The sequence below is a fragment of the Elephas maximus genome, chromosome 19 (genome assembly GCF_024166365.1).
Source record: "Elephas maximus indicus isolate mEleMax1 chromosome 19, mEleMax1 primary haplotype, whole genome shotgun sequence".
In the NCBI taxonomy this organism is placed as follows: Eukaryota; Metazoa; Chordata; class Mammalia; order Proboscidea; family Elephantidae; genus Elephas; species Elephas maximus.
The window spans coordinates 45,405,408-45,431,229 of NC_064837.1; the positions used below are offsets into that span (position 1 = coordinate 45,405,408).

Genomic DNA, 25,822 nt, shown 5'->3' on the forward strand with positions numbered 1-25,822 from the left:
ATTTCTAATTTGCAACGTTCCAAACTATTGACCCAACTGAAACCCACTGCCATTAATCAATCCTGACTCGGAGTTACCCTACAGGACAGGGTAGAACTGCCTTAGAGTTTCCAAGGCTGTAATCTTTATGGAAACGACTATTACATCTTTCCCTGTTCTACCCGCCAAGCGGCTGGTGGATTGGAACCGGCAACCCTTAGGTTAGCAGCCAAACACTTAACCACTGCACCATCAAAGACCCTCCAAGCTACCGAAGACCTCCCTAAAGCCTTCGCATGCTGTGCGTGGCGGCGTATGATGCCGGAGCACTTCGGAACTTGTAGTCTTGGGCCGACTCTGAGCCCCATGATGCTGTGCGACGGGTCGTCACGCCTGCGCAGTGAGGGGGGCGGGCAGCGCAGAGTGCGAGGCTCTTTTGTTCGGCAGAGGGGGAAGGCCGTTGGTCCGGGCCTTCGGTACGTCGCTTCAGTGAGGGTCTCGACTGCGGCTCCTCGCCTTGTTGCTTTTGTGGGCGTCACTCCCCCGACCGGCCCGACGCGACGCGCCTGTAGCGCGGCACCGATTCCCCTCGGGCTTTTGGGCGCTGCTCTGAGGTGAAGAGCCCGCTAGAGGCGGGGAACGGGGGAGGGGGGTGGGAAGCGCGCGCGCGACGGCGGGAACCCGGGGTGAGGGGCTGCGCGCTCGCGACCGCAGTTGGGGGCGGGGAGCGCCTCGGGCCCCCTCTCAGGTTCCCGCGCCCTTCCCCTCCACTTCCCGCGCAGAGCTCTCCGGCTGGCTCGGAGGGTTGAGCGCCGGCCGCTTGAAGGATGGGGAGGGCGGGGCGGCGAATCCTGAGGAAGAGATTGAAGCAGTTCGGGGTGGGCCGAGTACTCGGGGGTCGCTCTTCGAGGGCCAAGTAGATGAGACAATGCTGCTTGGGTTGGGGTGGGCGGCTGTGGATTGGGCTGGAGAGAAAACATTTTAGTAAATTGGGAAAGGGACAGATGGGGCACCTTTGCTGCTTGGGTACGCGTGGGGAGAGGCTGACGACTGCGAGACCTAGATTTAGAGCTGTAACCTGAGGAAATTGGGTCCGCGGGAGCTACCAGAGGCGTTTTCGCTTGCGGGCTACGGAGAAGTAACTTTGAGTTGCTTTGAAGGGGGCGCTGGGCGGCCCAGGGGGTGCTGTTGGAGGAGGAGATATGCTGGCCTAGGTGTAAGCAGGGGGTGGGAAGTAACTTGAATAAATGGGGGTGGATCTAGGAGGAAATATTTCTCTGCCTGTCCTGGCTCTAGAAGGGGAGGAGCTGTTAGGATAAGTGGAGCCGAGGCCGCGAGGGTGCTTCTGTGAGGGGTGGAAGGGGAAAGCTGGCCGCTCTTGCTCATGGGTCCTTACAGTGGGGAGACTGTAAGAATAATGTGTGAAGAATGAATAAAACTCGCTTTCGTCACTTTTCCAGGTTTTTTACTGTCTTCATGATTCCTTTAGGAAATTCAAAACAAAACAGCCTAAGTGCAACTCTTGCTTTGATTCACAGTTCCATAAATTTTGATCTGGGATTGTTGCTGGTCTCACAGGAGGTGGTAAAATTGTAGAAATTTGTCGGTGGGTTCATAGTTAAGGAATGGAGTCAGATAATGAGACGGTGAGGTGGTGTGGGAAATCTGGAGACAAAGGAGAAAAGTATATGAGATGCTATTTTTGGGGGGGGAGGGGGCCCCAAATGTTTTTCTAGCCAGCCTTGTTAGAACAAAATGTGAATACAAAGTGGGCAATACTTTACCCTTTTTCAAAAGCACTGGAAAAAAAGTTAAGTACTAAGCTTTAGCTGAGGGGGTTTTGTGTGTTTGTGTTATGGTCAGACTGTATTGGTTTAATTAAATTGAGGTGGAGTTTACAAAAATAATCGTTTATTCCAGAACTGCCATCTAGGGATAAGATCGCTTTCTTAATTGTATGAAAAATCCTGTCAGCAGTTTGGGATAGTTCTGAAAGGTCCAAGGTTTTGGAATAGATACATAAATTAAAAAAAAATCAGGAAATTAGTGCCTTTGTTCCTCCCTTACAGACATTTATATGGAAAGTAGTATGATTGAAAGGCACCTGAATTGGAACTGGTCACACCTTAATGAAGCTTCAGGGCAGTGGAGGATCCTCAGTCATTTCCATTTTTCTCTGTGGTGATTTTTTTTTTGCATTGGCTGCTGTAATCTAAATTGTTTTTCATTAAAAATATAAGCAGCATGAAGCTTGGTGCTTCTAGCTTCTTAATTAAAGAGAACAAGTAAGAGTACTCTAGCCTTCTACTGGTTTTTTTTTTTTTTTTTTTTAATACAGGATACCTACAATTTTCCAACCATACAACTAAAGAAAAGAAGCAGTCGTATCTTCTTATGCCCATCTTAGGGACCAGGGAAGTGTTTTTTAAAAAAAGACACAATGAATTTTTATCATTTTACAGTGGTTTATCCAGCAGAATTTCCCTTTTTCATATACTCTCTGTGGTGGTATAGGAGATTTTGCATTGTATTTGATATATTTTCACTTCATAGGTTATCTCTGAAGAATTTTGGAGTGAAGTGCTAATGGCTAGTTTATACCAAAAAAAGCCCAAACTCATTGCCGTCGAGTCAGTTCCGACTCATAGCGACCCTGTAGTTTATAGGTTCCCATAAAATGGTGTTAGGCCTCTTGTTCATCCAGTGTCTGGTACATATTTATTAGACCATTCAGATTGTTGATGAATGAATGAATAGGGATTTGAGATCCTTTCTGAGAAGTGCAGATGTTACTTAATATAATTAATTAATGTGCATTTATGTAGTCCTTTTGCCTGTTCTAGATTTATGACATTTGGCAGAGTAGAACTATTGTTGTTGGCAAACTTGCATTAGCCTCATTTTTTAATGTACATGCACTGTTTTTAAATACAGAAAACGTATGTGTCTTAGTTATCTAGCACTGCTATAACAAAAATACCACAAGTGGATGGCTTTAACAGATAGATTTATTCTTTCACAGTTTAGGAGGCCAGAAGTCTGAATTCAGGGCACCAGCTCCAGCGGCAGGCCTTCTCTCTGTCAGCTCTAGGGGAAGGTTCTTGTTTCCTCTCAACACCTGTGGGTCTGGTGGTCCTTGGAGATTTCCATGTGTCTTGGCTTCAATCTTCCCCTGAGTCTAGGGGGTTCTCAGTGCAGGGACCCTAGGTCCAAAGGTTGTGCTCCACTCCCGGCTCTTCTTTCTTGGTGGTAGTCAGGTCCCTCCCTTATCTGCTCTCTTCTCTCTCTTGTATGATAAAAGATGTGACTCAAGTAAGGGTGTATCTTGAGTAAGGTGGTGACTTGAGTCACACCCTTTAGTAAGGGTGTTACTCAAAAGATACACTCCATACTAATCCTGTTCAGGATTTACAACACATAAAGTGGAGGATAATTATACAATACTACAAAATGGGGGACAGTTACATCAGATTACAAAAATGGACTAGCCAAGTTGACACATATTTTTGGAGGACACAATTCAATCCATGACAGTATACATACTGTGTAATTGGCCGTTTAAAATACCTTGTGCAAAGACTAGAGTCCCTGGGTGGTGCAGATGGTTAAGCGCTCAACTACTAGCTGAAAGGCTGGCTATTTGAACCCACCCAGAAGCACCTCAGATGAAAGGCCTAGCAATCTGTTTCCAAAAGGTCTATGGAGCACAGTTCTACTCTACATACACATGGTCACCATGAGTCAGAATCAACTCAAAGGCAACTAACAAGAGAAGGACTATGAAAGACCCCAGGTTCTGGGTTTCAACAACAAGCTGTATAGCTTGAATATTTTGTTTTAAAAGCATCTTGAAAATTTGTGGTGTCCTTTGAATAGAGTTAAATAATAATAAGAACTTCCCAGTAGTGACATCTACTGAAAAATGGAATAGCTTTCCCAGGGTTAATTGGAAAATTTATTCAAATATAGACAAAATTTAGGTCTTGTCAGTTTTTTAATCGATTAATTTGTGTTAAATCTTTTATGCCTTTAGCTTTTATGACTTTCTGACCAGTACTGGGCAACTTAATTTGTCTGTGAAATTGTGCCTTTTTTTCTTTAATAATAGCTAACGAATTGACAGCCTGACAGAACTATGTTATTTGGGAGGTTGGTGTGTTAGTAACCTGATTTTGTTTTGTTATCTGTGAATCCTTTGGTCTCTATCTTAAATCCCACTTTAGTCATAATTCTGGTCTAGCTTTCTAGTCATTTTTATTTTATCCTAATCAAAACCCTTGAAAGGTTTTCTTCAGTTGTCACTATGTCCTAACATTTGCCTGGTTCCTGTGGCCTCTCAACCCAAAGCAGTATCTGTAGTTTCAGCCACTTAAGCATACTCAAAGGGGGGGAATTAGCTAAGTTTCTGGACACATCTTAGAAATTCAAATTCTGTTTACATACCTGTAGAATTCAAGGGCAGGGGTGCCTTTAAGAATGAAACTCCCTTTCACTGTGTATGTGGCACAAGTTCTTGTTTTCTGCTCAGTCAAGTTTTCCATCTGGAAAGCATTTGCTTCACAAACAGCCACAGCTAACAAACAGACTATAAAGGCAGTTTAGAAACATGAGTCAGGGGAACTCCGAACTGAATATACTACACATGCCTTCACCCGCCTTTTGATGACTGGTATGCTTTCAGCAAAGATATTTCATCCTTCTTTTCTGTTTAGGGCTTATCTACCAGATTGATCTTGTTGATCATTCTCTAAAAAGCTAACAGCTTTGGACCTCTATTCCCTGATTATTTGAGTCTGAGACATCTATCCTTATTACCCAGATAAGACTCAGCAACTTGTCTAGGGGCCCAAAAAACAAACCCGTTGGCATCGAGTCAATTCCAACTCATAGCACCCAAACCTACTTTTAGTTGCGTGACCAAGTGAAAAGAGAAACAAAGTACTTTGGAAACCCCAAGGAAAACAGATAATATTTAGCCAGATTTGAGTGTGTTTCAAGGAGGAAATAGTATTTAAGCCAGCTGTCCAAAGATGAGTAGGATTTTGACTGCTGCTTCTGTACAAGAGCACACTTCTTAGTAGATGAACAAAGTTGTGCATGGAGGAAACATTCAGGGTGTGTTCAGGTTATCACCAGTAGTTACATTTTCTCTTTTGACTGGAGTGTAAGTTACTGTGATGGAAGTAGGACTGTATTTATCCGGAATGATAATTTGGAACCCAAGGGCATTATTTGTTACCTTGAAGAGTTTGGCCTTTTTTTCTTTTTTCAGGGGGATGGGGCCTTGTAGAAATTTTAGGGGTTACCCACCACTTTTGTATTCAGCCTACTTCAGCCCAAACTGGTTTACACCTCAAAGCTTTTGTTCACAATAGCTCCTCAGGCCAAATTGCCCTCTTCCTATCCACCTTTCAAATAAGAGTGGAGCCTGGCTTCAATCCCAGTTTTTCAAAACCTTCCCTAATCACCCTAGCCAGTTCTTCCTTGCCCTGTAGTGCTTTGTGGCTACTTCTTATACTTCGCTAATTATTACATTCTCTTGTCATTTCTCCTGTTATTGACCTGAACTTCCGTTGTTTACCTTTTTATTTGCTTTTGCCTTTCAGTCCTGGCTCTGTGCCTTACCGTTGGAGGACCTTGGGAAATTTTCTTTGCTTTAAGCCTTTATTTCCTCATCTATGAAATGGCTTTTAATGATAGGGTTGTTGTGATAATTGAGTTAAATGCCTTTATATGCATTATTTATGTCTCAATAAATGCAAGTTATTATGCTATTACTTTCAAAGAGTAGAACAGGCTACTTTCTAAAAGTAGGATTTTGAGGGACTAGATACAGTTGGAACTGGGCTAGTGTGACTGCAAGGTTGCAGAAGCATTCCCAATTTGGTGAAAATTTTGGAAAAGGTTTTATAATAAAATATCAGGAACTTATAGTGGGTTTTTCTGATTGGTTGACATTTACATCAGAATACATAATTCTTATAAATGAACAGTATGTGCTCAAACATAAAAAGTAGAAACCTAAGACAGTCACAAGGTCAGTGAGACATGATTGTAAGACCTCTGTAGTCTTAGAAATTGGATATGTTCATTAATCTTCAGTTATTTTCTGAAATAGTTTCAAGGGTTTCAGTGAGCCTCATAACCTCAATACAATTATGTGAAACTAGACAAGCTGCTTCTAAAGGTTAGTTACAGTTTATAGGATATTAATTTTTCTTATTAGTCATATACACAAGTCACAAGGTAGTTATGTTAGTTACCAAAGTTTTTTATCTGTGTTTATCACAGCTTTCCTTGGACACATTCTGCTAAGTGTAACAAAGAGATGAACTTCATCCTCAAAATCCCTAAGCAGGAGTTATGTAGCTAGAGGAGAAGAAAAACAACAAAATGGTTCACAAATTGAACTAGCTGTCCACCGTTTTGGTTATGCCAAGCAGTTCTGCTTAGATTTAAAATGCTCTTGTTCATTCCCTCCTCTTGATAAGAATGTTCATAGAAATTCCTTGATTACAATCTCGATTGTTATAAGAGTGCTGTGCTCTGCATGGCCTTAGTTGGAGGTTTAGGGTGGCTGCTTATTGAGTTTTTAAGACCCCAGTCACTGCAATTTATAGTAGCCAGGCACTACATGTCATTTTAATCCTTTTCTTCACTATGGTATAGCTAAGCACTCTGCTTCTTGTGATAGTCTCGTGAGGGGTGTTTAGAGCTAAAGGCCAAACCTTGAGGAATAACTTGATATTACACAAAGTGGCCAGCACTAGGGCACATATTCAGAGATTCTGGAAATGTCGGTCTCTTGAAGATACACAACTCTTTGAAAAGCTAAGGTTATGAGGTTGCAAAGGTTAGTGATACAGTAAATTATACCTTTAACGACTCCTATAATGATAAGTCACAAAGATTAAAAGGAGTAAAACTATTTGTAAGATGTGGAGTATAGCCAAGAACTGATTCCATGGGGGTAGTCAGCTAAAGAGGTCAAAAAAGGATGGAGCAGTCATGGGTGGTATTGTGTGTAATTAATCAGCTTTGTAGGGAATCTTAGTAACATCTTGTTCTACTTCCCCTGTGGTGTTGATCTAAGAGCAACATGAGGTGTTGGCAGCTGCACAGACTCTACTTTGCTGTGTTAGTAAGAAATTTAAGGCTGTTGGATTGTCAAGAACAACCTTAGCAAGAGATTTTAAAGATTTCTATTGGGTAGCCATTCTGCTGGCAGTATTATCAGTAAGGTGGGCCATAGTGGTAGATAAGTTATGGACAGATTTAGATTTTTCTAACTGTAAAATACCATAATTGGGAACAAATGCTAACAGAAATGACTAGCCCCATCCAGGCCTGTCTGTGATGGAGTTCCCAGGGAGAGTGAATTCTCTGTTTTGGACAGATATTAATTTTAAATGACTGGGCTAGCATAAACTATCATACTAAAAAAAAAAAAAATCATACTAGTGGATATTAAATGGAATGCTAAGAGTTCTTAGGGTGCATATATCCCACATATTCCATCTGTTTAGACATGGCAGAGCTCAAGCATAAGGTTCAACATTGGACCTTCCTCTTAAATAAGTGGATCCCCTACATAGAAAAACATACCTGTAGAGGGGCACACTTCATGCCAGTTCCAGTTTGTTTATTAGGAAAGGGAATAATCTGATTGGCCGCTTCAAGCTGGTTGTTAGTGATTGAATTGTTACAAATAGATAATCTAAACTCTAAATGATCCTGGAGTTGGGTACAAATGGGTAAGTTTTGACCATTTGCAAAACAATTACTTATTAGTGAGGCATCATACTGAGCATTGTTAACATGCAGTACATTGTTCTGGGTGAGAGCACCTGGTGGGGTCTACCCAGACACAAGGAACTAAGGGGTGAGTTGTCAATTCAGGAGGGTCCTGTAGCTTGACACGAATGGCCCTCTTAAATGGTTTCTTAAAATCTATAGTGTGGTTAGGTGTATTTCTGTAGTTTCTCACCGGAGCTATGAGAGGGTCAGAATGATCTGGGATGGATTGGGGGGCAAAATGTCATATCCAACAATTAGGTTACTCACACTTGCCATTGACTGTGTTAGTTTGATAAGGGCATTTTCTTTTCAAGTGCTAGGAGAGATTAGAGAAAAGCTTCATAATGGAGAGAAACTATCTAAAAATGGTACAATAAACCAAATAACAAAAATAACAGTTATGATAAAGAATGTCCCTTTGGTTACTTGCAGAAAAGACAAATTTAGTTAATAGTAATTATGTCAGTTAGTTATACTAAAATTTTAATGACTTGCAAGATCTTGTTCCATGGTCTTGGGGTCAGCTTTCTATTTCTGAAGTCATTTACTTCTGTCCTGGTAAATGTTTAAATTTGAGTTTCAGGTGTCCAGTGGGTTGGGCAATCTAAGCAGGGGTTTTAGCTTTCTTCAGCTGTGGTAGATGAATCCACAGGTTGACTCCCTCCATTTCTGCTGTGCAGGGGTTTTTGAGAAGGACTAAATAGGGTCCCTTCCACTGAGGTTATAAGGAGTCTTTTAGTTAATGTCTTTTGTAGTATGCAAAGTCTTCTGAGACAATGTTAGGTAGATTTTGGGATTCTAACCTTCTGTCATTAAAGACTTCTTTGATCTGTGAAAAATATTCTTTAGAGTATTAGATTAAAGATTGATGATATTTTAACAATTCGGGTTAAATAATGTTAGAATCAACATAAGTGACATAAGGGAAGACCATGGGCTTTCTAGTAATTACAAAATATAATATTAAACATCAGCAATATTCTCATATAAACCTTATAGTAATTCTTTTATTTTGCTAGTTAATTTTGATTCCATGTAATTCTAGATAAACAGCAGTCTGAAAACCTTATCTGCTTTTACATGAGTTCTAGAAATCTTGATTTAGTCCATTTTTGCTTAAATATTTTAGTCAAACATTTTCAGTGAATTAGCAAAGTAAGATATATCTGAAGATGACAACTTAAAATGTCTATGGTTAACTTATAGCAATAATAATTCTTAAAAAGGAAAGACCTGATGGGAATTAATTGCAAAAGTAAGGCAAAGCTGAAGAAACTTCAGACAAAAATATCCGTAAACATAATGCTTAACCTTATTTTCAAAGAGTTTCAGATATAGCATAATAATTTTGAGGTATAAATAGGATATACTAAAACTATATCAAGATTATCAAGTCTTTAGACATCTAAATAATGATAAAAACTCCGTGGATAAATGATGTGAATACCCTAGTTAAAACTAATGGCTTTGATGATTCTGGAGTCAAAGGAAACTAAGTTGGCAATTGAAATAATAAAATTATGACATAATATTATACACTTCTGGTCTAATATCAGGCAAACATTACTGACACATAAATTTTAACTCAAAGCAAATTTGAAACTTCTCTTGATGTTTCATGTAACTCATAACATTAAGTAAACCTTTTTTCTTTTAGCACTTTTTCCTTTATAAAACAGAACAAATCTTTTGTGACTTAACATGAAGTTTCAGAGTTGTCAGAGCTTATTATAGGTCACTGAAAAACAATACTTAAGTTATTTAACCAAAGATCTTAAAGATAAATGCAGTTTGGTTTTTTGACTCAGGAACTTATTCTAATGAGACACTGAACGCTTGGCTTCAGTTGCACAAAGAATAAAATTAATGCTTTAACCTAGTAATTAAAGAAAATTTTTTTATTTTAACAGCAGGAAACCTAATTCTTTGTTTATATGCTGTTTGACATTAAAGTTCTTAAAAATCTCATAAATTAACCATAGCAGATAAAAACTTTGAAAATATCAAATAAATTCTTTTAATAAACTTTTAAACATTGTCTTTGTTGTACATTTCCTATAATACAACCCTTAAAGTGGCAAAAATGAACACACTCAGTAGCAGACGTGTGTGTATATATATACATTTGTGGCATAAAAAGCAAAAATATGTAAACTTAAATTATAACAAATATCTATTAATTTAATGTTGGTAAGTTACCTAAAGATCTTGGAAATTGTTTTAAGCCTGTACACCACAAAGTACAGTTACTGTTTAAGAAATAAAGCTTGTTTGGATAGTCTATATTTTCATTTAAATGTTTGCCATTTTATATAGGTGTGTCTCATGATTTCTGTGTTTTGGCTTCTTAGAGTTCCTCTGCAATAGAGAGAACTTGTTTATAGTTCTCTTAATGATGGGAATCTACTTAATTTCTGAAAAATGTAAGTTAGCATTTTTCTTTTGTCTTAAATTTTCCTTTTTATTATTCTCTTGGTAAGCAATTTAGTCTTCTTTCTTATTCTGGAATTAATAAAAATTGCCACTTTTTAAAAAATAAAACACATATCTAGTTTAAGTTACTTAAAAAGGTTTTGCTTTTAAGATTCTGCTTTCAAGGCTGAGATAAACCTAAAACCTTTTTTCACAATGACTGTTTTCATTAATTCTTGGGAATATTAGGACTTCTTAATTTATATAAGTGCTCATTTATCATTAAACTAATTACAGTGTGTTCTTTGAAGAGATCTAATTTAATAATACTATCTAGGGGTAGTAAATTATATTTTCATAATCCCATCTTTTGCACGCTTTATAAAATCCTTTAAAGAAGTAATGTAGAACAATTTATCCTTTTTCTATGTATTTTCTAAATAGCATGACTTCTTGAGACAAGATAGAAACTCAAACACAAAACAAGACATGAAAACTGCATGCATTCACCGATCTGTGAGGCCAGTTGAAAACTCAGGCTTGTTTGCAACATTATGTAAGACAAATGTATGGAGAACTTAGTTTTTTAAAATGTATCCAATTTTCAGATGAAATGGACCCAATTCAACAGAAAAACAGGTCCTAGATAAACTCATTAACTTGCCAAAGTCTCAGATAGAGGAACATCAAACTCTTTGGCAAAACCTGAACATTAAACAGGTTGCCCAGAGGAAAGAAAAGACAACACAAAGGGAAATTCCTCTTCCTAAAGTGATCACTGAAATTTTAATTTATTTCAAATATGTTTAGCTCATAGTGTTTTTAAACATGAACCCCAAACCAGTGCCCTGGTGGGGGAAAATTGGGCTCATTTATTAAGGATGTTAAGAATTAGGTTGAAACTTGGTTTCCCAGTCAAATCTTAAAAGACTGGGATTCCTTCATAATAACTATACAAAACTGGTTTCATTCTTTTTTTGAACACAGTTTGTTCTGCCGCTAGAGACCTAGTCTCTTAAGCATACCTGAGAATCATCACGAGAGTTAAGAAATTCCTTTATGATTGCGTGGAGCTTAGCTGGAGGCCAAGGAGAGAAAGTAACTTGTGGAAGCTTGTTAACTTTAGGTAGAGAGGTTTCAGTAGGTTTTTCAGGGAAGAAAGGAGTTCAGACAAGGTAAAGGTGGGTATAAGGAAGACAGCTGGCAAAGGGGTAAATGGCACCAAAGCAGCAGGAGTAAGTGGATAGAAACCTGACTTTGCAGCTCATTATTTTGTTTAGTTAACTTAGTATCCTGCAGGGAAGCAATTTTGCTATCTTGGTGTCTTTTGGAGGCCTCTAAATACCAATCAAAATAGGCATCCTACTGTTGTTCACTTTGGGAGCCCCCGTGTTCTAATTTACTGTGTAGAAAAATAGGTTTAGATAAATCAAAAGAATCCTCAAATGACTCTAGTTTTCCTGACTGTCTTTAGTAATGATCATGCCGAACAGACAAAAAACATACACCTTGAGGAACCAAAGTATTTGTTCATGTAGTGGGTGGGTATCCTGGAGAGGGGACCCAAATTGCTCATAGAATTGGCATTCCCCATTTTCCCAGGAACATTTGAGTTTGTTCTTTAAACCTTGGATTCTCAGACTCAACAATTCCTGATGGGGTTCACTGTGGGGCTTTGGGCAGTGTTTTGTTTTTACTCTGTGCTTTTATTGCATGCAATTTTGTTTGCAGCTGGCAGGCAGCCTAGTGTCTGGCCCATCCCATGCCCCACTTTATGCTATCATGGGAGTCTTTATTCAGCTGAAGCTGGTGGTGACCACCATGACATCCTATGTCCACAGTTTGTTTCTTGTGGAGCCTGAGACTCCCCAGAGAACAAACTTGAATCCCTGTAAGACAGTTAACTTTGCAAGGACCAGACAATATTTGCGGAAAACAGATCCTTCCCATTGCCACTGGTGAAGGAAATAGATTCTACAGAAACCACAAAACAGACTTGCAAGTACAAAGTGAAACTAATTTCACTCACCTTCGTGAAGATAAAACAGATCCCTCAATAAGACTCAAAGGGTTTACACTACAAAAGGAACGGAGCTCAAATTCGAGAGGTTATTTATCTTAAGACAGCTTCCGAGATTCTGTAGAGGTGTTGAATCCAAGTCAACGTGCTGGTCCACCGAAGCCCGGGTCCTCAGTTTCTCAGATAATACCTGTTGCTGTCAAGTCAATTCCGAATCATAGCGACCTTGTAAGACAGAGTAGAACTGCCCCATGGGGTTTCCAGGGAGTAGCTGGTGGATTCAAACTGCCAGCCTTTTTTGTTTATCAGCCGAGCTCTTAACCGCTATGCCACCAGGGCTCCCAGAAGATAATGCACCTTCAAATTGCACAATTCTGACATCAAAAATTGTCAGAGTGAAACAGGCTACTCTGTAAACGTAAAGAGTTTTATTAAAGGAATAGATGCAGTTCAAGCTGGGGCAGTGCGACTGCAGGGTTGCAGAAGCAGTATGATAAAGATTTTGGGGAAGTTTTTATAATATCAGGAACTTACGGTGGGTTTTTCTGATTGGTTGACATTTATGTCAGAATACACAATTCTTAAAAGCAAACGGTATGTGCTCAAACATTATAAAGAGTAGAAAAATAGAAACTTTGCTGAGATAATCATAGGGTAAGTGAGACATGACCCTGTAACCAGGATACCCACCCACACTACATGTAAGACCTCTGGAGTCAGAAACAGGACATGTTCATTAATCTTCGATTGTTTTCTGAAAGAATTAGTTTCAAGGGTTTCAGTGAGCCTGATCACCTAAATACAAGTATGTGAAACTAGACAAACTACTTCTAAAGGTTAGTTACAGTTCACAGGATATTCATTTTTCTTATTAATCATATATGTAAGTCACAAGATGTTAGTTACAAGAGTTTCTTATCTGTTTATCACAGATTTCCTTGGACACATTCTGCTAACTATAACAAAGAGGTGAACTTCCTCCTCATAGTGTATGTAAAAACAAAATACCTAAACAGGAGTTACGTATAGGAGAAGAAAAACAACAGAATGGTTCTGAAATTGAACTAGCCATTGACGATTTTGGTCATGCCAAGCAAGCACCTCTGGTTAGATTTAAAATGTTTCTTGCTCGTTACCCTCAAGGGCTTCTCAGAGACTACTTCTGTGTCTACATATCCACTACGGTGACCAAGATCCCCCATTTGCTGGGTGTGAGGGGGTTCCCAGGATGTGGGACTTCTCAGTGCTAATCCAGAATGAGTTGGTATTCCACCTAAGTTCTCTGTAAATGCTTCTTGATTTTTTTTTTTTAATTGTTGCTGTCAGATTTGTTCTGATTCATGATGACCTCATGTACAACACAGAACAAAAGCATTGCCTGGTCGTGCACCATCTTTACGGTCACTGGAAGCTCAAGTCCATTTTTGCGTCCTCTCTATTTCAGATGCCTTCCAACCTAGGGTGCTCATCTTCCAGCACTATATTGGACAATATTCATTTTGATCCATAGGGTTTTCCCTGGCTAATTTTCAGAAGTAGATTCCCAGGACTTACATCCTAATCTCTGTCTGGAAGCTCCACTGAAACCTGTCCACCATGGGTGACTACTGGTATTTGAAGTAACAGTAGCGCATAGCTTCCAGCATCATAGCAACGTGCAAGCCACCACAGTATGACAACTGACAAACAAGGGGTGAATTTTTTTAATAGTATTTAAAGCTAGTAGGACTTCATTTATACATTTTTATAGCCATTAATTGGCTAGGTCTTAGACCTAAGCTAGGGGCAAAAGAGGGGGAAAGGAAAACAGAAAATGGAAAAAGAAATGAAGTGGGAAGTGATACGCTCAATAATTATTATCTGGTCCTTGTCTTCTGAACCACAACTTGCCACTCCTGCAGTCTAGCGCTTTTCACCTGGCCACATTTCTGTTCTTCAGATAAAGCAAGCTTGTTATCTTAGGACTTTTTAGCCAGCTGTTCTTACGCTTGCAATGCTTTTCCAATCTTTACTGAGTTGTCTTCTTGTCATTTGGATCTCTGTTTAGATGTTACTTACTTTAAAGGTATTTTCTTCGTGCATTTGTCACTGATATCTTCTTGTTTATTGTCAGTGTCTTTCTCTGTACAGCATGCATGCATCCCCACTCATGTCCACACACTAGAGTATAAACTCTTAAGAGATCAGGGGATTTTGTCTGGCTTGTTCACCCCAGTTCTCCAGTACCCCACACATAATAAAACCAAAAACCAAACCCATTGCCATCGAGTCAGTTCAGACTCATAGCAACCCTACAGGACAGAGTTGAACTGCCCCGTAGGGTTTCTAAGAACCGGCTGGTAGATTGAAACTGCTGACCTTTTGGTTGGCAGTCAAGCTCTTAAGCACTGAGCCACCAGGACTTGCCACACAATAGGCACCCAGTAAATGTTAAATGAGTGACTACTGTAGGAGCATGTTCAAAGGAAGAGTTAATCTAGTCTGCAGCTTCAGGGAAGGCATTACAAGGAAGTGATATTCAAGTTAAGGGAATTGGTTAAGTGAAGACTGGGGCAAAGGCCAAGGTAATTGTGGTTAATAGCTTAAATCACGGGTCTCTAGCTCAAATACCCACAGATAATGATAGGAAGAGATGTGTATTTTGAAATCTGTGGTTACGTTTGAGAATGAATTGGGCTAGGAGTGATACAGGCAAAAGATGGTGGCATAGAATTGGGTAGTAGCAGTCGGATTAGAAAAAAGCATGACTTGAAAGATACTTGAAGAAAATCAGCGGGATTTAGTGAGAGATTGAAATACAGAGGCTGAAGGGGAAAGACTGAAGGATGACTCCCATATTTTGACTCAACTCAGTAGAAGGATTGAGTTCGTAGAAAGACCGTTGTTCACTTAAATGGGTGATTGGCTGGGGGAAAAAAAAAGTGCACTTATAATAACTAAGCCTGAAATTACAATCTCTGAAGTTTGTCCTAGAACCTTACTATAAATAAAACCTGTAGCCATGTAGTCGATTCCGACTCACGGTGACCCCACGCATTACAGAGTAGAACTGCTCCATAGAGTTTTCTTGGCTGTAATCTTAATGGACAAAAATTGCCAGATCTTTCTTCCATAGTACTGCTTGACTGGTCCAAACTGCCAACCTTTAGGTTAGCAGTGGAGCACAAAATGTGTGCACTACTTACAGAAATCGTCACAGTGGTTTTTGGTGTTTAAGTGTATCTTCAGAAATCTTATAATTCTTTTCACAGATAAATTTATTGTTTTCAACTTTCTATTGTTTTTTATCCAGAATTTACTTCTTTTTTCGCAGCTGTCTTATACTGGAAGATAATTTATTTTTTCTATTTATTATAAGAGCCTGTTACTTTGTTTTCCTGCCTGGGTCAGAGAAAAGAGCACAAGAGAAGGTAAAGACAGCTGTGCGTTAGGGCTTGGAGTCACGCCAGTTTTGCTTTACTGATTATCTTGGTGTTTGGTTAAGCAGGCCAAGGAACCATAATCATGCTTCTGGTGCCCGTACTAGCTTCTGGTGAAAGGAACGCTAAGCTAAGGATCCTTGAAGCAGTGCTCCCAGTTTCGTTGCTAATGCAAAGAAGGTCCAGGTTGAATGATGTTGAATTTTTTTTTGAGAGTTTTTGCTTTCAAGCACATCAACTGTTACTTTTCTTTTATTGCCCCAGTATTCTAAATTTTGTTTTTTAAAAAAAACCTGACATAATTTTACATTTCATTTTGGTTTCAGAGAAGGTTCATGGCAGACTCAGTAAATAGTTAGTTAAAAAGTATAGCAACTTAATTAACTCTAGGATTTTTGTCTGCAACATTGTAATAAGCCTTAGGACCCAAGTAAGACCATTGAGGATCCCATGGTGGTTAAGAGTGTATGCTGTAGAGCTAGGCTCCTAGGTTTGTGTTCGGCCTTCTTAGTTACTAGCTCTGACAAATAACTCTAGGGTTATTGTAAATAATAACTGAGTAAAATGCTTGTATCCCTGGTGGCACAATGGTTAAGTGCTTGGCCGCTAACCAGAAGGTCTACAGTTTGAACCCACCAGCTGCTCTGTGGGAGAAAAGCCCTGGCAATCTGCTCCTATAAAGATTTCAGCCTAGAAAACCCTATGGGGCAGTTTTACTCTGTCTAGCAGGGTCGTTATGAGTCAGAATCAACTTGATGGCACTCAACAACAGAATGCTTGGAATAATTCTGGCACATAGTAACTAGCACTCACTATGACTATTATTAGATACTTAAACACCCCTGGTTGAACACATGAATTTCACTCCCAAAAACCCGTAAAATAATGAAAGAGATATTTTAAAGGACAAGAAAAATAGGAGAGGAGACAAGCAGAGAAGAGATACCAGGAAAACAGGTCAGGGAGTAGTAACTGATCAGAAAAAGCTGAAAACTAAGCAAGGTTGGAGTTAGAAGCCAAGAAGGTATGAGCCATATTGTACCGCAGGATTTCAGGAAGACTCAGGAATTGGATCCACACTAGGTATTTCTGACAGTGGGGGTGCAGGTGAGGCTTAAAAAGAAATGGTTAAAAGTGTCGGAAAGGGAGTTAGAACCACAGGTCCCTTTCTCTGTACCACACAGGAGAGAAACTACCTCTTTCCTAACTCTAGTAGAATACTAGAGGTGTGCTCTGAGTTGAAGGTTGAGCCAGAGGGACTCTGGACATGGGGACATCATGCAGAGCTAAGGGCAGGGGGCCCTACTGAATTTGACCTCAAGAACATTGGTAGCTAGGTTTAAACCCCTCTGGCTCAGCCCCTCCCCCAGGCAGGAAATCGGTGGATTCCTCTCTGGAGAAGGTGGCCTAAGAGAAGGGAGCTATGAATGTCTGACATTTTGGGAATCCCCAACAAAATGATTAAATCCCTGACCAATTATCCTGTAGTGATAAATAGTTACCTAACAGCACAAAACTTCCTCACAACATTAAAAAGATACTTAATTGATAAATATTTTTCAGAAAGAAAAACACGTAGTTAAATTGCCTAGTACCAAAGGTGGTAGTTAGTAAAAAGGCTTGGGAGTATTTTGTCAAAATTAAGGATCATCAAGGTTTAAGATTTCTGACTTACTCTAGAACTGTTGGCCCTCATGTACACCTCTTGTGATGTTCTATCATACATTTCGATGCTTTTTCAACAATTACGACACTTTTGATGCCATAAATGATTTGGTTGCCAGGATGCTAGGGAGAGTGGCAAATAGTGTTGGCTACAGGTATTTTTACCATTGTGCCACTACACTGACCTGAGTTACCTTGAAGCTTCCTTGCCTAGCAATTCCAGTAGAGTTGTCCCTCCATATGTCCCTACTGGTGTGTGGAGACTGCCATATTCAGGAAGATGGGATTTCTTTTTAAATAATCCAGTTAGAAACAAGACTAATTGGCCCTTCATAATGTTTAAAGAGGGCCCATGGCTCCTCTGAAGGTACTAGATTCTAAAGGAAGAACAAATTGCATATGTAACCCAGTCCTCTACTGATCTTGAAATGTAGCCCACTTGGGACCAGATAGAGCCAGCTGTAAACAAAGAAAAAGCTCTCATTGGGAGACCTGGCTGAGATTCTCAAGTATAAAGAATCTCTTTGGGCTGATACTGGGATGAAACAGTTAAAACTCAGAGGCAGGGATTCTGTTTTCTACATTGTTTACTTCTTAAATTTGAGTTACTTATAGGACAATGAGTTAAGTGAGTAAAGATGAAAAGTAAAGATGAAAATTTGGGGAAGGCCTTACTTCAGACTTCCCATTTGGCGGGCTTTCTTTACTTAACCTAAAGGATTATAGACTTATCCTAGCCTGACTCTTCCTCCTTGGGTCTATGCTAATGATAAAGGGAGGAGAGGCCTGCAGTAGCTAGAGATAAGCCAGAAACTAATCTGACCCTTTTGGTTCATAGTAGCAGGATAAGATAGGCTATATTCAATGGGGGGGGGGGGGGTTTAGAAGTAAGACAAATAGTTACTAATGTAGGTAACACAGAGCCTTTAATAAGTAGCTCTGAATTCTGAAGCTATAGTGATAGAATGCCTTTTCTTTACTTCCTTAACTTTAATTACTTGGATGCAGGGTTAACAGGTGATAGTTACTGTTTTTGATGGTACTGTTACTGTTTTGGATGGTCCATAACCCATTGTTTCCTTTCTATCTATTGAGAAAGGGAGTATCTTCCAAGTTCCAAGTCCAAATTAATGTAGGGAATGGTGGTAGCCCTTGTAACCAAAAAGTGATTGTCGATATAATTTATTTTTTCTCTGTGCTATAGCCAAAGACCGACAGTGAATCTTGCCGCCTTTTCAACAGATAGAGAAAGCAGGCAAGGAGTAAGGCTTGTTTTTGCAAGAAACACTACTGCATTTATGCAAAGGGATAATTAGGTTTTTCTTTGGTCATAAAATTAACACTTGTCATATGGCTACCAGAATTCCTGAAACCTGAAGGCATCTGCCACTAGGAAGAAGGTACAGTCCCAAAATCACAGGCATAAGGAAGCTAGCCAAGAATTAGCCAAAGATTACATTCAGTCCACTGATTAGTCTGTGCAGTAACAGAAGGAAAAATCCAGTCTCTGAAAGAGGAGACAAGGGGAGGGAAGAAAAGCTGAGTCTTCAGTATATGAGTATACTGGGGAATGTAATGAGGAAGAGTGTTGAAGAGATAACTGCTCTGATCTTAGCACAGCTCTGTGTTCAGGCAGATAGCTCTAAACTGTGGGCAGGAGCCTTGGGCTACACTGAAAACACCTCAGGAAACATTCTGTTATGCCACTCTGCAAGACTTGAGAATACCTTTAGTGGAAGAAGTGTCTGAATTTGTACCTAGGAGACATTAAGCTTCAGGTAGGCAGGGACCATTTCTTATGCTCTTAAATCTCCAATATTCAGCACAATGCCTAGAATTTTCTAGTAGCCAGGCAAATGTTTGTTTTAGTCAAGTCACCCACTGCTCATATATGCAGACATGGGAATATCTGAGAGTTGTAAGCTTAAATACCTATAAATAATATAACTGATTGATAATGATTACCCTGACGTTTTTTAAAAGTATACATTGATTTTCATATAGTCTGTAGATGGACTCTTTCTAAAACGTATTCTGTCTGTACATGCCAGTTTTAAAGGTTTTAGAAGAGTTTCTGCTTATGCTAAATAAGACTGCTCTTCCCAGTGATGCTGGGAATAACCAGTTTAACCCCAAATAGCCATTGTCTTCAACAGGGTAATACTCTTGTCTTGGATCATCTGCCATCCTCCAGTCTTTATATCTCCTTCTGGGCAACTGTTAACCATCAATTTGTAGATTTCAGCCAGTTTTGTCGGCCAATTTTGTTTTATTGATATGGCGCCATCTACTGACACAAACCGGTAATCAAAGTCAAAGAGTTGGATGAAAGACTACAGAGAACTAGAATTTTTAGCACTTGAAACACTGTTAGAAGTCCTCCAGTCCAATGGTGTATTTTACAAATGAATAAACTCAATTTCTGTTATCTGTGATTATTACCATGTTTTCCCACTAATTTTCCAAAATTATTGCAATGCTCCAGTTTAGAGAATATTGTGGTCATTCTGGCATTTTTATGAGGTTTCTTCAGTCTTAGAAATAAATTATGAATAATCTAAGTAGAATAGGAAGTTAAGAAACTTGTGACTTGTAAACACATGGTGGCATTCAGAAAAGACTGCATAAAGAACTTTACAGAGGCTCAAAACAGGATGTTTGAACAGTGCAGAGGAATGGCTTATATATGTATTTACAAAAAGGAAAGTTAAACTAAATGTTTAATAAATAGGACAAGCTATTTCCCACACTAAACATTCAAGTCTAGTGATAAATTGGAAAACACACAGAGAATAAGAAAATATGGGTCAGAGGACTGTATGTACGTATGTACATTATGTTTAAGGCAAATTTAATGTAGTATTTTAGGTACCATGTTTTATGGTGACAGGAGTATTAGAAGATTTCTTTAATTAGAATGAATATGAAAGTTTTAAATGGATATGCAAGAGTAAAGAAGTTTTGCTATGAGATTAGCTGGGACTGTTTTAGGAACTCACTTTCCTAACGGAGAAAACTTTATTGGTTGTATGTGAAGGTGAATGGGCATACGTTTAATACAGGCAGCATACAATATTAAAGTCATCTATGATGTCCCTGGTTTTCTCACCATCCAAATATTTACCTAGCCAAGAAGAATGTGCCCTAATGCCCTTTTTATTTCCCTTATCATTTTAGCAGCGTCACCTTTTACACCAGAAAGCTGGCGGGCACTATGGGGAAAAAACAAAACAAGAAGAAAGTGGAGGAGGTGCTAGAAGAGGAGGAAGAAGAATATGTGGTGGAAAAAGTTCTCGACCGTCGAGTGGTAAAGGGCAAAGTAGAGTACCTCCTAAAGTGGAAGGGTTTCTCAGAGTAAGTGTGCTTGACACAGGTAGACCCATCTGTTTAGTCTCCAGATACTTATCAGCAGTCTAGTAATATGCAAGGCTTAGGATGCTCTGGTGGATAGATACAGTATGACTTGGTTCACACCTTCACGGTTTATAGTGTTACTAGGAAAGTGATCTACGTGCGCAAACTATAATACAAGACATAATAGGATTTCTGAAGAGCATTTTTGTGTGTGGCTTCAGAGATGTCCAAGTTTGCCAAGAGAGTAATTTTCCTCTGAGGGAGGCATGTTTTTTCTGACCTTTCAGTTTGTACTAAAAAGTCCCCAAGAAGTTTCAGCTTTCCCAGATTCTTGGTCTTAAGTGAAATCTAACTACTCATTATTATTAATTTCTCTTTTCTAAGAAGACCAGCTTTTGTTCTGTGCTTATTCCTAGTATTAGTATGCTAACTTTGAGTAGAAAGTGTGACTCCCTGTGCCCTCCGGTTTCAGTGAGGACAACACATGGGAGCCAGAAGAGAACCTGGATTGCCCCGACCTCATTGCTGAGTTTCTCCAGTCACAGAAAACAGCTCATGAGACAGATAAATCTGAGGGAGGCAAGCGCAAAGCTGACTCTGACTCTGAAGATAAGGGAGAGGAAAGTAAACCAAAGAAGAAGAAGGAAGAGGTAAGACTAGAAGTAGGAGTTTTTACTAGCCCAGAATTAACACTGCTGTCAAAGAGCTTGAAGGCCAGAGAATTTGAGTAATTATGTTGTGCTGCTTCTTGGATCTCAGCGGCCATCTCCTCCCAGTCCTTCTGGAGCCTTAGATAGGCTAATGCTTACAAAGTGTTTGGGGGCATAGTCGAGAGAAGCCACATGATCTACTTTTACTCTTTATCCGTGGCACAGAAGCAATGAGTGTAACACTTATTGGGGACCCAAAAAAATGCATTGCCATTAAGTCTGTTCTGACTCAGCAACCCTATAGGACAGAGGAGAACTGCCCCATAGAGTTTCCAAGGAGCACCTGGTGGATTAGAACTGCCTACCTTTTGATTAGCAGCCATAGTTAACCACTACGCCACCAGGGACAGACAAGCTCAAATAAGTTTATTCCTGTAAATAACTTTGAATGTTTTTTAGTCGTTAAAGGTTTGAGGTACATATTTTGACTTGTTCAACATGTTAAATTATCTTTTGAGGGTGAAGAGACGGTTGTGAGTGTTTTATTTTGCTTGAGATGTATGTCCCTTTTTACATATGGGAAAACCTCAAGCACTTCAGACGTTGATGGAGTAATCATTCAGAAGGAGCCTTAAAAAAGCCTAGTACTTGGAACCAAGGTATTAATGAGATATTGGCCAGAGTTTGTGATTACATTAACCAGGGAAACAGGAATAACCCGTCTTGACAAGTGTCCTATATAGATAAAATTGTTCTACTCATCTGGTTTTTACAGTCAGAAAAGCCACGAGGCTTTGCCCGGGGTTTGGAGCCGGAGCGGATTATTGGAGCTACAGACTCCAGTGGCGAGCTCATGTTCCTGATGAAATGGTGAGTCTGCCAGCGGCTCTGTGGAGTTGTTTTTTTTCTTCTCCCCATCTGTTCCATGCCAGAGGAAAAGAGCTGGACCTTGGAAATTCCAGTCGCCCAGGTGTGAAATCTTTAAGATGACATAGTCCTTCGATAGTGACCCTCGGCCTGACTGCCAACTTGGACTCATGAGTTACAGGTAGGGGCCCTTAGGACTTTCAGATCTTTGCCCGTTTTTTTAGGAGGTGGGAGAAAATCTAGACTGGAGAGGGTATGGGGAAGAGTCACATTTCGTTTCTGTAAATGAAGGAGAAAATGTGAAATGTGATTGGATCACCCTCCCCGTCTACCACCTCCTTAATAAAGATCGGGCTGGCCCAAGGAGATGGCGTTAACTTCTCAGGGCTAGGAATAAATTTCATTCAGTAGCTTTTCCTTTGTCTTGGATTATCATATCTCTTCTGATTTGTGCAGATTCTATTCCAGAATCAGCCAGTAGGGGTCAGCAGGGCCCTTTTACTTTTAAGGAATACAGAGCTAGCCTACTTTTTTCCGTTAGGAGTATAAATACCAGAGACAGTAATACCCCATGAAACAGCTTAATGAAGGCAGTTATCTTGAGAACTGTAATTAACCCAAAATTCTGTATAATTTCATTACTTTCTGTTCAAAGAGAAGCTTTTCTTCCCTTGCTCATTAAAAGATGTTTGTGCCACCACCCCCCCTTTTTTTTCAAAGTGGATCTCAGTCCTTACAATATAAAGTTAGGAGTGAATAAGCTTTTGCCGATGAAGACTGCATTCCAGGAGCTCTAGTTGTCTTTTGTAAATCTAGAACCTTCTGTGAAACTTGTATTTATATTAATTCCTCTCCTTTAGTAAATGACCTGAGAGGCCTAACTTTAGCACCACTAGAAGCCTATCTCACAACTAGCTAGCCCTCTTTTGTCTTCCTGTGAATTCCCTAGGTGTTTACTGAATATGACCCTCTTTGACTTGATTTACTAATACCCTGTAGGAGAAAAGTTCATTTTTAAGGTGCTGCATATAGGGGAAAAGAATTGGTACCAGAAATTATTCAACCTAGCTGAAATGTGCTTTCTCTGTCTGCATGTGATCAGTTCGAGTTACAGGAATACCTTCATGTTACTTAAAATTTTACTTTTCTGGTGACTCACTACTGTGTACAAAGATTACAGCTGAATATAACTCTAGAGTATAAGATTGGACATTGATTACAAAACTAGGCTTGTTATAAAGTAATTTTCCTGGAGAGTGGAGATAAGTTGTCCATTCCCAAATATAGCAGATATTTCTGTGCAGTGAAATGATTAGACTTACTTCAGAGGGCGCTGTTGAACTGTCAACAAAGGAAAGCCTGCTTCAGGTTCCCCATACTGTTAAACATCTTTTTCCTTACCATTCTCTTGGGTCCATTGCTCAAAAACATATCGTATAGGCTTACTTTTTTCTGGTTCACTGGGGCTGTGTCGCTTTGGTTTACCTGTTGCTGGAAGTTTTGGGTGGTGCCTTGTCAGAGATCCCATCATATACCTCCTGCCCTCCCTGTGCTACTGCTTCCAGCTAGGACACTCCCATGACCTGAAGATACAGTTACTCTCCTAATCCCCTTCAATGTGTAATTTCCAAATTTTGAGGACATTTTAAAATTCAGAAAAAATATACAGAATTAGTAGTAACAAACTCCTCATTTCCCACCTCCTAGCATTGAAGCACCATGTCAGAGCACCTGGGGGTTGTGCCACATTTGTGTGAGCATGGCATTTGTTAGTATTCCATAGTGTAATGTGAGTAAGCAAGAAAATGTCCACCTGCATTGGCTCTGGTTATATACAGTAAGAAATTAAATCCTATTACAAAGCCAAGATCTTTCCACGGGCTTTTATCACTGGGATATGATATTTGGAATGGTGTGGCAGCCTCTCCTCTTCCCTGAAAGAATTGAGAGAATCATGATTTGGGGAGGTGGGCTGGGGGAGGGGAGCTTTCCCAGAGGTTCAGATGTGAAAGTTTGAGCCAGGTGACCCAACTTTTGGCAAAGATACCCAAAGGGAATTTTGAGCATGAGAGGATCCCTCAAATGTCCTTTGACTAAAAACTGCCAGTAAATGCTACTAGAGCCATGTTAGCACCCTTCTCTAGCCTCTCTCTTCTGAAAATAGTATTTTTAAAGCCCTATCCCTTGGATGACCCAAGTTAGGCTACCAGCCACGGATCTCAAAAGTCTCTGTCTGCTTTGTTCTGTAGGAAAAACTCTGATGAGGCTGACCTGGTCCCTGCCAAGGAAGCCAATGTCAAGTGCCCACAGGTTGTCATATCCTTCTATGAGGAAAGGCTGACGTGGCATTCCTACCCCTCGGAGGATGATGACAAAAAAGATGACAAGAATTAACTCTACTGAGTACCAGCCCCTGTCACATGACCGTGGGTTTAAAGTGGGGAGGGAAGGAGTTCTACTTGTCTTGACACCATAGAAGTGGCTTGAGAAGATGTCCTTTGAAGAGCCGGTATAGTTTCTGTGCCCTGCAGCAGCCCAAGTGCTTTAAAGCCGTTCCATGTTGTATAGATCGCACACCCATCCCAGTGGAGGGGAAGGGGTAAGTGTTTCAAGGCAACCCATTCTGCACTTTGCTGAGAAAAGCAAAGGGCCTTCTATGAAGGACAAAACTTACAGAGTGGGTGTGTGGGAGAGCAAAGAGATACTGTAGATCTTCAAAGAGCATCTCCACAACCCATAGCCTTCTTCCCCATAATGTTAACTCTGCATTTTTACAACGTAGCATGTGTGTAGTTTTTGGCTATTACTGGTGTATTATTTGGGGGTGGGAGGGATGGGTAGGGAAGAAGGGAGATGGGTAGAATCATTTTTGTTAAAATTTGGGGCCTGATTGGGGAAATGGTGAAACGATAGAACAAACAACTATTGATTTCGTTCTATGTCCAGAACATTCTAGCCTTTTAAAAAAAAAAAAAAGTCATTGGCAACATAAATGAGGACTGTGAGAGACTGTTTTAAAAGCTCTGAATGCCTGGAACCCATAAGCCAAGGTATTCCCTGCCTGAGCTTAACTGGGGTCCCCTACAAAGGACTAAGCCAGTAAGTTTCCAAAGCTGCCATTCTGGAGTTGGAAACTGACTGAGGAGGAAATGTTTTTTATTGGAAAGTATACACAGGCAGATTATTCTGTCTTAGAGGTGCTAATTCTTGAAATTGACAAGAAGACCCTTTCTTTTCCAATAAGAAGTCATAAATACCAGCTTGTCTATCCAAGCCACTGGCTGAGCTATTTGGGGGAGGTAAAGAGGGTGGTACAGAAGCCGAGAGAGTAGGAAAGATAAGGGCCTGGGCTCTTAGGGTGGAGCCACTGTGTTTTTTTAACTTTGAACTCTGAAGCCCTTGGTGGCAGGGTTCAGTCACTAACAGCACAAGTTTCATTGAATCAGTTCAAGGGTTGAAAGATTTCAAAAGCCCAAGCAAGTGTCAGGAGAAGATTAAACTTCGACACTGAGGCCGTGGTTCACTTTAAAAAAAAAAAATTTTTTTTTTTTTTTTTTAAATCCTAAAAATTAACTTATACCCAGTATGCTTTGTCTTGAGTCATGAGATCCATCCATTCTTGACATCATCTAAACCTGCAATGAGAGCTGTATTGTAAA

At 39.8% G+C, this 25,822-nt stretch overlaps 1 protein-coding gene across 2 annotated transcripts; it reads left to right on the forward strand.

Annotated features, from left to right (window-relative positions):
• The first annotated feature begins 383 nt into the window (after positions 1-383).
• Positions 384-24,993, forward strand: CBX1 (chromobox 1). Of its 2 annotated transcripts, none has more exons than XM_049861487.1 (5): positions 384-593; positions 20,470-20,646; positions 21,119-21,296; positions 22,072-22,166; positions 24,413-24,993. In XM_049861487.1, the coding sequence occupies exons 2-5, from the start codon at positions 20,507-20,509 to the stop codon at positions 24,555-24,557; spliced, it is 558 nt and encodes a 185-aa protein (XP_049717444.1). In that variant the 5' UTR covers positions 384-593; positions 20,470-20,506; the 3' UTR covers positions 24,558-24,993. The 2 variants fall into 2 exon arrangements, with proteins under 2 accessions (XP_049717444.1, XP_049717445.1); XM_049861488.1 differs by having other exon boundaries at positions 390-455.
• The last annotated feature ends 829 nt before the right edge of the window (positions 24,994-25,822 follow it).

What these genes read in the sequence shown, in the direction of transcription:
- CBX1 (XM_049861487.1), top strand. Translation starts at nt 20,507, where the DNA reads ATGGGGAAAAAACAAAACAAGAAGAAAGTGGAGGAGGTGCTAGAAGAG. An exon ending in AAGTGGAAGGGTTTCTCAGA is followed by an intron (nt 20,647 to 21,118) that starts GTAAGTGTGCTT and finishes CTCCGGTTTCAG; the next exon opens with TGAGGACAACACATGGGAGC. An exon ending in CAAAGAAGAAGAAGGAAGAG is followed by an intron (nt 21,297 to 22,071) that starts GTAAGACTAGAA and finishes TGGTTTTTACAG; the next exon opens with TCAGAAAAGCCACGAGGCTT.